General features: G+C 31.8%; 1 protein-coding gene across 1 annotated transcript; it reads right to left on the bottom strand.

Moving 5' to 3' along the window:
- Positions 1-3682: 3682 nt before the first annotated feature.
- Positions 3683-7858, bottom strand: LOC107948584 (mechanosensitive ion channel protein 6). Its single transcript, XM_016883192.2, has 5 exons — positions 5594-7858; positions 5215-5338; positions 4791-5084; positions 4515-4717; positions 3683-4332 (listed from the first exon to the last, which is right to left on the bottom strand). Exons 1-5 carry the CDS (start codon positions 7372-7374, stop codon positions 4044-4046), a joined length of 2691 nt encoding a protein of 896 aa, XP_016738681.2. The 5' UTR covers positions 7375-7858; the 3' UTR covers positions 3683-4043.
- Positions 7859-14206: the final 6348 nt, after the last annotated feature.

The raw sequence follows: 14206 nt of genomic DNA, 5'->3' as shown, positions 1-14206 counted from the left end.
ATAGCCCCTCTTTTTCGTGTGAACTGTGGACCTTTAAACCCAAGATCCATCAACCCACTAAGGACGAAATCTAAAATAACTTGCATCCAGAAAAAATAGGATGACCACCCCTCTTTTCATCCGAAGACAACACTGAATTGAAGTCCCCCAACAAAACCCACGGCTCGAAAATGGAATGAGCAATATGATCCAAACGGCCGCATAAAGTCTCACATTTTTGTTTGTCCGGATAACCATAAACCAACGTCACTAAAACACTTCTGGATCCGCCCTATTTACCCAGTCGGCAAAGAATAAATTGTGGATCATTAAGAATAATTTGGATCTGAACAGAATTTCTCCAACAAATACATAAACCCCCAGCATAGCCTCTAGCTTGAATTCTGTGAGAATAATCCAAGCCAATTTTAGAAATGATTCTATCTACCTTCAAACCACTGACTCGAGTTTCAAAAAATGCCGCAACATCAACATTAAATTTAGCAAAGCAATCTCTAACCACCCTAACAAACTTAGGCGATGCACACCCTTTACAGTTCCATACAAAAATACTTGGTAACATCTGACAAATCATAGAGAGAAAGACAACATCAACAGATCCACCTTAAACATCTAAGGTAGTGGTTTCATTAGGACCCAGAGTTACCCCCTGAAAGTTATTTTCCTCTGCCATCAAGCCTTCTAAACCGATCCTGTCAACGAATTTTGTCATAGCTTTAGCAACAGAATCACGACCAAATGCCTTCACCTTGAATTTGTTGCCTGGACCCCGAAGATTGTGAGACCCGTTTTTAAAACGTTTGAGGTTTCCAATTTTCGAAGAAGATAAGGAGACAGCCAAATTCACATCAACAGAATGAGAATTGGGATCCCAATTTTCTACAAACTTAATGACTCAATGAAATTCTGGATTCAAGGTTGTCACAACAGATTTTTCTACTAAATTACGTGAAGTGCCTTGGGTTAACAAATTTAATTCCCTACTGGAATTATCATGCGAAATAAGAATGTGGGTTTCTTTAGAATTAACGTCACCCACTATGCACAAATAAGGAGTTGGGTTTGATTCTACGGAAATGAAAGTATTAGCCCGTTGGGAATTTTTGGAACCACCAAGCCTAGAACCCATCCTTAAAGGCCCAAAACATCCTGTCTTTGAGATCCAGCAGAAACCTTGGCACTTTGCTTGGAAGACCCATTAACCATTTTGGAGGAACCAGCAGCGTTTGGGTCTACCAGGCCCAAACTCCTTATCTGTTTTTTCCTGATCCAACCCCTGACCTGTAGCAACTTATTCTACAAGTGACAGTGGAACCCCAAAATCCCAAATTTGTTCATCGTTGTCCGTGGGAGTTGACCCTTCTTCATGTAAGGGGTTGTAATAAATGGCAACCCCTTTTCCTTTCAACTTTGCTGAATCAAGGGGATTGGGTTCCCCATTAATGGCTCAGTTCCCATCCCTCAAATTATGGATAATGTTAAAGCGAGATCCCATCGATCCCGTTACTTTCTTTTCTTCTCATCCAATTGCTGATTTCCGGCTAAGTATACTATTCCGTCGATTAACCACCATCCATGGCCCAAACATATCCAAATCTTTCCTGTTCTCATCTGAGATCAGATTTTCTTGGTTCATTTCCCCTAACGCTGTAACACAGTTGGGAACAGAGGAGCAGGAATCTTTAAAGTGACCAAAATGACCACAAGAAAAACAAATATTGGGAAGAGACTCATACTTAACGTGTCGAATACATCCATCAACTTTGATTTTAGAAACCAACGGATTGTTAAGGTCAAGAAAAATCGCCATACGAACAAAACGGCCCCTTTGCGCATTACCAGTGTTAATATCCAGTTTTATGACTTGCCCAATCGTCTCCCCGATGCTCTTTAAAATACTCTGCCAATACAAAAAAACCAGGAATTCCCGAAAGTCAAATCCAAGCAACCACGTTGGATGGGAATGGCTAGGAAGTGGAGAAGGATTTTGTCCATGGTTGAATACTGTCCAAAAATAATGCAAGGTCCTTCCGTGAGGGCCCGAGTATAATTCGATTCCTTTTGGAACTTCACCATGAAATAATCATTTTCCAAGTTCATAATTTTAATGGGGGTAGTTGGTTTCCAGAGGTTATAGATTTTATTCGAGAGCGTTTGGAAACCTATTTTCTTTCCCAAAAGTTTAACCACAACGGCACAAGACATACCTTGATATAAGATTTGATGAATCCTATCAGAGAAATGAATAGAGGGTAAACCATCCTTTGTTCCAGTTGTAACATCTCCATCAAGAAGTTGTAAGTCATCATTATCCTGTCCGATCATACTCTTTCCTGTATCCCTCGAAGCACCAAGCAACATGTCTTTGAAAGATACTCGTGAGTTAGCAGGCTTTTCAATACCATTAGGAATCCCAATTACATCCACATCATTGCTACGCATACGAATTTTTTAGTGGCCTTCTCCTCCAAAGAGTTCAACGAAGAAGAAGAATAATGTTGAATATCTTCTAGTGTCGAATTCTCTCTAGGTTGGAACATTTTCTCACGCTTTTGGATACTCATTTTAAATACATGATTTAAAACTAAATACTAATAATAAACTTACTGTTTGATAAACTAAAAATTTGAGTGATGAAAAATTAAGTATTGTACATTTGTAGTGATAAATTTTTTAAGTGCAAAATGTTTGGTAAATTAGTAAATATAACTATTAAATATAATTATATTTTTTGATAAAAATAAATATTTGTTTTTAAAAGATTATTTATTTTTAATATTAATATTATTAATATAATATTTTATATTATTTTGGATAGTTTTGGATATAGGTAAATATAGCAATTTGAATATCTCAATTTTTTTTTTAACAAAATAAAATCAACTTAATATTTTTACCTTTGGTAATAAGTAGCTATTTACCTACTTATCGTATTCAACATTTTTTTTTTGTTGAATATTTTATATTAAATAAAAAGTTAAAATGATTATACAATATATTTAGAGTTTTAGCGTTTGTTTGGGTGAGGAATTTGTAAAAGGGGTTTATTTTTATTTTTTGGTAGAAAAAAAACTATATATTTTAAATTTATTTTATTAAAACTATTTATAAAATGTTACAAATATAAGTGTATCCATGTTTTTATATTATTTTTTTAATATAATTATTCTTATTTTTATTCATTTTTAATTTATAAAAATTTCAATAACTTTATTTTTCTAAATCAAATAATTCATCCAAACAAAGCAATTACAAGTCCTAGCATTTTTGAATTGATAAATTCTAATTTTAAAAATCTCAAAAATTTTGAAATTCTTCGTCCAAACACTCTTAAAATATTAAATGTTAAAAAAATTTCTATAATTTATTAAACACATCCTAAATCAACATGCAAATGGATTTGGGATTGAATATTTTAAATATATAATTTTAAAATAAATTAAATTATTTTTTAAACTTTTTTATATAATTAGTCAGTTGAGAATAATAATAAATCAATTGGTGAGTTAACATGTAGAACAAACAATTTAAATATATAATTTAAAAACAATAATCAAACTAAAATAAATTTTAGAATTTGATGTCTTAGAAATCAGAATAATACAAATAGAGATACAACACAAATACGACATAAAACAAAAAATAAAAATAAAAAATTAACATATATATGATAAGATACATATAAAATAAATTATTAATATATAATAATGTATAAACGAAGATAAGCACATAATGTTCTTTTTTCTTCTCTCTTTTTTCTCTCCCAGACTCCCAAATTATAAGAAAAAATAAAACCAATGTATCTTTTATATATATATATATATATATATAGACATGCAACAGGACTAAACCGGGTTCAACAACAGCAATTTAAGTCAGAAAAGAAAACATGAGCATTAAGACTCATCCGGTAAATCAGACTTTTTTCAATCTACCAAAAGGATCCAACTTATCTATATATAACTAATTTGGCATCTAATCATCTAATTGAAAACATCCTCTCCCTGTAGCCTAAACCATATCCAATATCAAAAAGACTTTGTTCAGCTGGCAGGTCCACTCCAATTCGGAGGAAGTCGGTCCGATGCCGCGGGGGGCATGCTACAGACGTTGATGTTGATGGGGTACAGACGGTATTTAATATCCAAATCGTTGAAAATCTTAACTAGCTCTTCGATCAAGAGAGCCCTTCTTATAAACCTCTCTCCCATGTCTTGGTGGTTCATTCTATGTGTCACCCATATTGCTATCCTTACTCGATTCAACTCTTCAAGCTCCTTAAATATAATCATCGTATCTTGATACCAGTGATCACTCTTGTGCTCGATGTAGCTGCAGTGAGAAACGATTAAATCGAATCAGACATGTATAATGCATTTCACTAGTGCTAATGCTCGCCGCATAGGACAGTATACTCAACTAGACAATATGCTCATACAATGTACTATTGCGGTGACCGCGCAACAGCAAAATGCAATATGTTTTAACTACGAAGACTTCTTTTTTCTACTCACCTCATTATCCTCTGCTTCATGAGACCGATCTTTTCAGCAGGAGTTTTCACATGAATACAGAATTCAACTATCTCTAACATGTCAGGGCTACGGTAGTAGTTATGTATGGCCTTAGTAGCCAGGACGCTGTTTGGGATTATGATCTTCTGGTTATCATATCTTAGGAAAACAGTAGTCAAGATGTTCATTTCCTCCACGATCATCTGACAATTTGAATGAACATTAAGATAAAAGAGAAGAAACAGAAACAAGGATTCATGTGGTTGTTAAAAGTACCTGAATTCCATCGATTTCACACCGGTCACCCACATCAAACGGGTGCATAACGAACAAGAATATAATAGCTTCGAATATCGTCTTGCAAGTGTTTCCAAATATGAATGCAACTAGAAGCAGTTGAGAGCTAATGAAAACAAGGACTTTGCTGGAGGCGATTTCAAGTATGAGGAGCCATATAACCAATATGATGATGCCAACCAAAACGTTTACCATCCGATGAAGCTTGTTTACAGCTGTTTTGGTATCATTCAGTGTCAAGGCAAGTGCCCTTCGTTCTCTAAAAGCATTGACCTAAAAGATTGAAATACATCAGCTTTACAAAGTAAATCTTAAGCTTCTACCTGCAACTTCTATTAAGTTCTACTTTCTATTATGTTAGAAGTAAAATCATACTGCAAAGAATGGTTTCTCCAATTCTTACCACCCAATTCTTGAGGGCTTTCTTGCTAATTCTCTTGCTTTCAGATGCTTCTTCAAAGAAGCTCATAGTCTTCAAGGCCTCATCTTCTTGCAGAAAACGTTCAATGTCCTCCAAATAGATGAATCTAAGAAGATCATTATTAGCGGTAAGACGATAAGAAAGCCTCATTGGTGCATGTGCTCATAAGAACACAAGCCAAACAATTAATAACATGAAAACCTGCAACTAATTCGGTCAAATTTAGTGATTGTAACATGTTTTACGATCAAACCATAAGCTTTCATGGCTAAACTAGCAGCCCTTGAAAGTTCAATGATAAACACCACACTCCACATACATGCATAATATATTGCAGAATAAATGAGATTCATGGACTTACCTGGATCCCGGCTTAGCAACATTCTCAAAGATTTTCCTTGCTGCAGCTTTTGCCTCGTATTCATTTCTAATTTGATTCGCAGACTCGTCTTCGAAAGCTGAACCATGGATCTGCTCATCTAAAGTGGAAAGAGCTCCATGGCGGATTATGTGCACTAACCTTTTCATGTTCCAAGCAGAGACATTTTTAGTATTCAGTTTGTGCAAGTGATCAATTGTAATCCCCTTATCATCCTTCTCTCCCTTTCCTGCCGAAAAGGCAGGGGAAAGCAGAGGGCTTTTTCCTTGAGGAGTTTTCTGGATTCGTCCACTCCCTGTCTGTTTCCCAGAATAGGGCGATGAAACGGTGGATGTTTTGAGACCAGGGGGAATGGTAGCACCAGCTTTCTGTAAGTTCATAACTTCATTCGTGATCTTCTCTTCTTCCTCCTCTGCCCTTCGAATTTCGATCAAAGGAGGACCCGAAAGTGTCTCGATCACATACTGATTGAACAAGGAATCCTGGATTCGATCAAAAAAAGTGCTCACGTGGAAAGATGATGCTAATACCTTGACCAAAAGGGTCTTCACTAGCCACAACAATACACCAACCAATAGACAAACCAAAATTTTAGTCACATATCCAAGGAATTTACTCTTTGTTTCCTTTTGAACTTTCTTATCAAACAAGTAATGCCAAGCAATCAAAACCAGTCCTAACCACAAGCAATTTCTAACCGGTTTCCTCACTCCATAAACAAAATACAATACCCTTTTCCTCAAAAGAAAATTCCTCTCTATAAAAAACACAATTATCCTTATAATCCACCCAGAAACCAACCTACCACATATTAAAACCAATACCAAAACTTCCCATTTCCACAACATGAGGCTCCATAAACTTTTCTTTCTTAAATAAGGAATTGTAAGACTACAAACTAAACCAGCAATTATCAAAATCAAACTTAACCATTCAAGCAAAACCAAAACACTTAACTTGTTTTTCTTGTACTCATCAGGCAAATCTTCTTCAAGCAATGGATCATCCTCTTCTTCCTCCATGCTTTTCCCTAGAACCCCAGATCTCATTATCTGTCTTGACTTCCCTGCTCCAGATTTGGCTGACTTTGGCTCCCCTTTTTCCGGTGTGGGAGGATCCATCAACCTGGACTTTGTTTTGGTTATTAACAAGCTTGATTTCCTTTGAAAAGAACGACCTTCACTTCTTTTAGAAGAAGAGTTTGAGCTACACTTTACAACCCCATCACTCTCTTCTTTTGTTGGAGATGGTGAGCCTTTACTTTGTCTTCTTCTTACAGGGTTGTTTTCAAAAGACACCCTGGGAAAAGCAGCTGCCGAAGGCGACGGTGCCGGTGATGGTGATTCGGCTACTGTAGGCAGTATACCGCCGTGATGAGGTGGTTCTTGTTGAATTTCTTCCATTTCCAAATCCATATCCAATGAGAACTCACCTGAAGCTTTTTGTTTATGCAAAAACTGACCGATCAACTTCGATGGTGGATCTTCGGTGGCTGCCTGTTTGCTTGGCATGAAATCAAAGCCTTCACTTTCCCTATTACTATTATTACCACTACTGCCAGCACCATTCATATTCACATTCGCTTCATTCCAGTTCCCTTCGATTTTCCCATTGTCGTTCCAAAAATCATAGCTAGACTCTCTCCAAATCTTACCTCCATCGGCGGCGGTGACTGCTCCGCCGTAAACAGGAGTACCACCGTCATTGCTTCTGTCATCAATCTTCAAGATGATTTCTTTCCGGTCACCCGAATTAACGGTCATGGTTTTGCTGATCTTAAGCCAGACAAACAATCATGTAACGTGAAGAAAAAAAAAGAAATTAGAAAAAGTGGGGTAGGAAAGATTTAACGATTCAGACAGTTTTGAGTTAAAAAAAATGCGAACTTTTGTGTTGGGGGGGTGAAAAGAAGAGTACGAGGTGCTGTTTGATTCCTGAGAAAGTGCAAGAAAATCTAATCTTTTTCCCCTTTAGTTTTTCCTTGTCGATGACGCGTGTCGTTAATCAGAGCGTGAAGGAGTGGAAAAGATGAAGATTTTTTTTTAAAGACCATGAACACAGAGAAAGAAGAAACACAACATGTGGCTGCACACAGCACGAAAACATATATATAATGTATATGTAAAGTTAAGTTTAGAAAAGGAATATGCAAGAACTATATTCAAATTTAGTGAAGAAAAAATGGACATTAAATAATCCATGCTTATATACAACAACGCTCTCCTTGAAGGTTAAATGACAAGGGAGCCGGCATTTATTAGAATTTGTTAACAGAGTATTAAATGGAAATATTGTATTTGTATGATTAGAAAGTGTATTTACGATAATTAATAGTTATTATAATGATTTTGATAAGGACTGCGTAAGATTATTTTCTTAGACATATATAATGATTTTTTTAATAAAATAATATCCGCGGTGGTGTAGAGTCTGAATTAAATTGTATATTTTTCCTATAATAAAAATATAATTTCATTATTTTAATAGTCTATATTTTTATAATTTTTAAATTATTAAATTATTTTTTTATTATTTTAAGAATGTAAAGTATAATTTTACTATTATTGTTTTAAAATTTTATAAATTATAAAATGCTTAAATTAAATTTTTACCATTTTAGGGGGTTATGGCCCGCCACTGAATATAGATATCATTCCTAATAATTAGGATGTAACCGAATGAATTAACTTACACAGGTAGAAAATTAATAAAGTTTTACATTTTCTCATAATATTTTTTATTATTGATATTTTAATAATTTTAGTAGTTGAATTTATAAATATAATTATATTTGTTATACATTTAAAATTTCAAATCAATTTAGTATTTTTATCATATCATTCTAAAATATTATCTATATTGATATATATATATATATAAAAATATATATATTTAACAATTGAAAGTTTTTTATGTAAAATAAAATGTTATAAAATATTTACTCCAAACTTAAGAGGCATGATCTACATGAAATATGATGGTTAAATTATTAAAATATCAATTATAAAATATTTATGAAACCATATTAATTTTATATCAGTATCAGTAGATCCCTCCCAAGTTAAAATAGTGAAAATTTTAGATTTAAACTTCAATAATTTTGGCATTCATGGTTTGAATTTGGTTTGGCATAATGATAAATTTAGTCTTCAACATTTATATATTTTTTAGCTAAATTTGGCCCTCGAACTTTTAAAAAGAGTTGAATTTGACCATTAACTTTTCAAAAAAAAGTCGAATTATTTTTTTTCCAAAAAAAATGAAGTTAAATTTTTAAATACAACAACCTAAATGGCCACCCATGTGTACTTCATGCTATTTTTATTTTTATTTTTTGAATATATTTATAATTTTTAAATTGTTTATTAACGTGACATATAAGACAAATAGTTTCATGTTAGCATGAAACACACACGAATTGTCATGTGAGCTGTCGCGTCAATATTATTAAAAATTTACCTTAAAATACATTGTTAAAAAATAAATGTTTTAGTCCATACTAGTTTTCTTACTCGTGCAATTCACGGGCCAAATGAATTTTATAAAAATAGTATTTTATAGATTTAAGTTTTAATTGTATTGTAGTTTATTATATTTAAGATAATATTTAATTTTATTAAAGTTACGTCCAAAAAATTATTAACAGAGGCAAATTTAGGTGTCCTCTAAAATGAAAAATTACTATTTAGGCTCTTTAAAATTTTTTGAAATTTTAAATTAGTAAAGATAAAATTGCAATTTGGGCTCTTTTAAATTATAAAAATTCGATTTATTCCTTTAAAAATTATAAAGATATAGACTATAAAAAACTAAAATTTCACTCGACCTAGCTAAAAAATTATTCTGACTTCGCCCTTGATTATTAAAGTTAAACACCATTGCAAATTCAATTTAAAAGTATATAGTAATTTTATTAAAATTAAAAGGAAGATTTATAAGTATAGTAATAATAATTGAAGATTGCATGTAACAATAAAGTTTAATTTTTTTATTAAATATTATTCACATTAAAAGAAAGGTTGCATAAAAAATAAAAGAAAGGTTGGTTTAATTTATTAATCAAAACAAAAACTTAAAAAGAACCATTTTAAAGAGTATTGTATAGTAAGAGGACCTTTTGGTATTTAATGCTTCTTTATAAATAAAGAGGATTATAATTGTAAATTTAAAAAGAGGAAATTTTTTTATGGGAAAGCTAAAACATGGAGGGGTTTAATGGCAATTAACCCATTTGCGTATGTAGAAATAGTTTATTTCTTTTCTTATAATTTCAATTTACATTTGTTCATGTGCATTATAAAAAATCAATAGTTGGTTGACACTAATTTGTTTTTAAAAAAACTGATTTCTTTTGTTTATTCTAAAATTTGCTTTAATTTTTATCTTAATAACAAAAGTATTATATTATAGATACAAGAGTTTGAATTTAATCCCAAAAACATACATTCCTTCATCTAATTATATATATAAAAAAGCTAACTTTAGTGGGCTTGTAGCTAAATAAATCTACGTTACAATGTTATTAATATTTATTTTTAATTAACATTTCTATTAGAAAATCATTTTATTATTTTTTAAAATGTTAAAAATTAAATTTAACTCAAAAAGTTAGAGATAAAATGACAAAACTTTAATTTTTATAAAATTATTTTTTAATAAATTGAGGTAAAAAAATATTGTAGTGAGATGTTTACTGGAATTAAGTCAAAATATACTGGCTGGCACTTATATTTGGTCAAATTTAGGCTTAATATTTATAGTTAAAATATTAAAAATTAGTTTAACAATTTAATATATAAAATTGATTTGGTGACCCAACGTAACACGGTGTCTCCAACTCAGAATTCAAAAAACTGAAAGAAACAAAAGGGCAAAAATTCTGTCAAAAGCACAAAATTTTTAAAAAAAATGGGACCCGCGCGCCACAGAAACCAGCTGGCTGCATGACAGCGGACTCGCCAATCAGTGTTCGCCGCGTAAACGCATAGCACATGGTTGTCACTCTGATCACGGCGCTAATGTACGGACCAAATTGATGGGACGGTTCATACGCGGCTATATCTCTGTGGACTTTCAATTCATAACCTGATGGCTGATGCGGCGGGTCGTAAGAAAGTTTAACAAAATAAAATTTTCTTTATAAAAAGCAATTAAGTTTGGGTAATTAAACTTTTAAATGTATAAAAAGACTTTTAAATTTTTTAAAAAAAATAATTAAATTATTTTTTTTACATTTAGTTGGGTACTCAAATTGTCAAAATGTATCAAAAAGACCATCAAAATTTTTCAAAAAAAAGTAATTAAGCTTCTAATTTTTTTTAATCAATTGCCAAAATGCATCAAAACAACTCTTTAACCGTAAACTTTAACAGTTAACTATTAAAGTTAATTGTCCTTAATTTTTTCAGTTAAAGTCACTTCATGTCACAACCACTGCGTCACATGTGAAAAAGATTATTAAAAATTAAAATCAATAAAATTTATAAAAATTATTAAACTATAATGAAAATATAAAAAATATTTAAATTTTATTAAAAAATAAAATATATATAAATCGTAAAAAATGTCAATTTTCTTAAAACATAAAAATAAAAAAGAGTTTAATTGCTTTTCTTAAAAAAGTCTAAGAGCTTCTTTTATACATTTTGACAGTTCAAGTACCTAATTGAGTGTAAAAATAAAAACAGACTTAATTTTTTAAAAAAAAGTTTGAGGCCAAAATTCTGATTTTAAATTTCATCTTTAATCATTAGTAAATTTGGTAACTTCCATCCATTTTTATTCATTTTAAAATGTTGATTTTTATGTTATATGAAAATTGTAAAATTAATTTGAAAATCAATAATTCAATAAATTATATAAAAAAAGTAAAAATTAACTGTTGAATAATTTGTATATAACAAATTAACAAATATTAATTAAATTCCTGTGTTTACCAAAAATTTAATGATCTTCTGTATTTTCATAAAATATGATGATCAAATTTTGATAAATTAAAGTAAATAGATTAATTTTTTAATTTTCATAAAAAAATTAATGGGTTGAAATTCATAAATAAACCTAATAAAAAGAACAAGATTAGAATAAAGGCAAAATGGTCTAAAAAGCTTTTGGTGAAATTAAAAAAAAAATCAGTTGAACCTTAAGAAAAAAGGATACCCAATTGAGCTTTTAAGTGATAAAAAATCACATAGGTCGTTTTGTTAACAAAAGCCACCGTTGATTAGGAGTGACTAAAACTCGACTCTACTTGAAAAAATTAAAAAAAAATTCAAATTTCGAGTTAAAAATTGAGTTAATTGAGTTATTCAAATCAACTCGAATTTTTTTTTGAATTTCGAGTTCGAATCGAGTTTAATTTTCGAATTCAAATTAACAGAATATTAAACTATAATATTTTACATTTTTGCACGAAAGCCCCAAACCTTTTTATTTTCCTCCCAATACTTTTACTTCCTCCTACTTTCCCTCTAAAACTTTTGCTCCCCTCCCTTGCCCCCCCAATTTACCCCAAACTCATTTTCCCCCCAATTTTTTTTTGAATATTTTCCCCTCATTTACTTTCCCTCCAAAATTTTACTCCCCAACTCTCAAAACCTTTTATTTTCCTCCTAAATTTTTATTTTTCAAGCTTTACCTCAAAGCATTAACGGCTCAAAGCATTGACAACCATATTTGTTTTACTAGAATGGTAATCAATCACAAGTTCATAGTCTTTTAACAATTCTAACCACCTTCTTTGTCTCAGATTTAATTCTTTTTGGGTCATCAAATATTTCAAACTCTTGTGGTGAGTATACACATGACACTTTTCACCATACAGATAATGACACCAAATTTTTAAAGCAAACACAATCGCAGCTAACTCCAAATCGTGCATCAGATAATTCTTTTCATGAATTTTTAGTTGCCAAGAGGCGTATGCGATGGCCTTTCCTTCCTACACTAGAACACACCCCAAACCAATCAGAGAGGCATCATTATAAACAACAAACTCTTTCCCCAGTTCAGGTTGAGTCAACACTGAAGCTTCTGTCAAAAAACTCTTTAGTATTTCAAAATTTTGCTAACATTTATTTGACCAAACGAAACAAGCATATTTTTGCAACAGTTTCGTCATAGGTGAAGCTATAATTAAAAAATTCTTTACAAAACGACGATAGTACCTCGCTAATCCTAGAAAGCTTCATACTTCAGATACGTTTTGTGGGTTTTTCCAATTTAAAATAGCCGAAATTTTGCTCGGACCTACTCTTACTCCATCTCTTAAGATCACTTGACCAAGGAATCCAACTTTAGTAAGCCAAAATTCACATTTACTAAATTTAGCATGGAATTTCTTTTCCCGCAAAGTCTGCAATACAATCTTCAAATGTTGAGCATGCTCATCTTCACTTTTAGAATAAATCAAAATGTCATCAATAAAGACAACAATGAATAGATCAAGATGGAGTTGAAAAACTCGATTCATTAAATCCATTAATGTTATCGGAGCATTTGTCAACCCAAATGGCATAACCAAAAACTCATAATGTCCATAACGAGTTCTGAACACTATTTTTGGTACGTCGACATCTTTCACTCGTGACTGATAATATCTTGATCGAAGGTCAATTTTTGAAAACACCGAAGCTCCTTTCAATTGATCAAAAAGGTCACCAATATAAGGTAACATATACTTATTCTTTATAGTTATCTTGTTCAATTGTCGATAGTCAATGCATAACCTCAACGACTCATCTTTCTTTTTAACAAACATCACATGTGCACCCCAAAGCAATACACTCGGTCTAATAAAACCTCTGTCTACTAGTTCTTGCAACTGCACTTTAAGTTCTTTAAGTTCAGTTGGAGCTATTCGATACAATAGAATTGAAATTTAAGTAGTACCGGGCATTAACTCAATGACAAATTCAACTTTACGCTTTGGTGGTAAACCTAGTAATTCCTCAGGGAAAACAGCTGAAAATTCACAAACTATTGACACTTGATCCACTTTCATCTCTAACATTTTGGAATCCAAAATGTAAGCTAAAAACACTTCACATCCTTTCTACACTAACTTATGTGCTTTCATTGCTGAGATTATATTTGGAAAACCATCCAATCTACTAGACTTAATAAAAATTACTTCACCATTTGAACCTTTCAACTCAACTCTTTTCTGACGACAACTAACTACATCATCATGCATATTTAACCAATCCATACCCAGGATGACATCAAACTCATTGAAGGATAACAACATTAAATCGGTAGGAAAATGATAGCCATGAATTTCTAGTGGACATTGCTTGCAAACCAAATCAACTATAACACTATGGCCTAAAGGATTTGTGATTTTAACAACACAATCGGTTGACTCTACAAGTAAATTCTTTTTTGTCACTAACATAGTGCATATATATGAATGCGTCGACCCCGAGTCAATTAATGCATACACACTAACATTATAGATAGAAAAAGTACTAGCAAAAATGTTAGGAGCCAAAGCTTCCTCTAGCACACGAATGACATATGTTCTAGTAGGAGCCCTAGCTTCTAATTTGATCGCTGTCTCATTAACCCCACCTTTGTTGAACCCAACTGAAATGC

Source organism: Gossypium hirsutum, chromosome A04 (genome assembly GCF_007990345.1).
Source record: "Gossypium hirsutum isolate 1008001.06 chromosome A04, Gossypium_hirsutum_v2.1, whole genome shotgun sequence".
Lineage (NCBI taxonomy): Eukaryota > Viridiplantae > Streptophyta > Magnoliopsida > Malvales > Malvaceae > Gossypium > Gossypium hirsutum.
The sequence above is the reverse complement of the archived record's forward strand: the minus strand, read 5'-3'. Positions and strand labels throughout refer to the sequence as shown.

Coding starts and splice junctions, on each gene's coding strand:
- LOC107948584 (XM_016883192.2), bottom strand. CDS start 7,374: ATGACCGTTAATTCGGGTGACCGGAAAGAAATCATCTTGAAGATTGAT. Junction 4,718..4,790: donor GTGAAATCGATGGAATTCAG/GTACTTTTAACA, acceptor TCAAATTGTCAG/ATGATCGTGGAGGAAATGAA. Junction 4,333..4,514: donor ATGAAGCAGAGGATAATGAG/GTGAGTAGAAAA, acceptor TTCTCACTGCAG/CTACATCGAGCACAAGAGTG.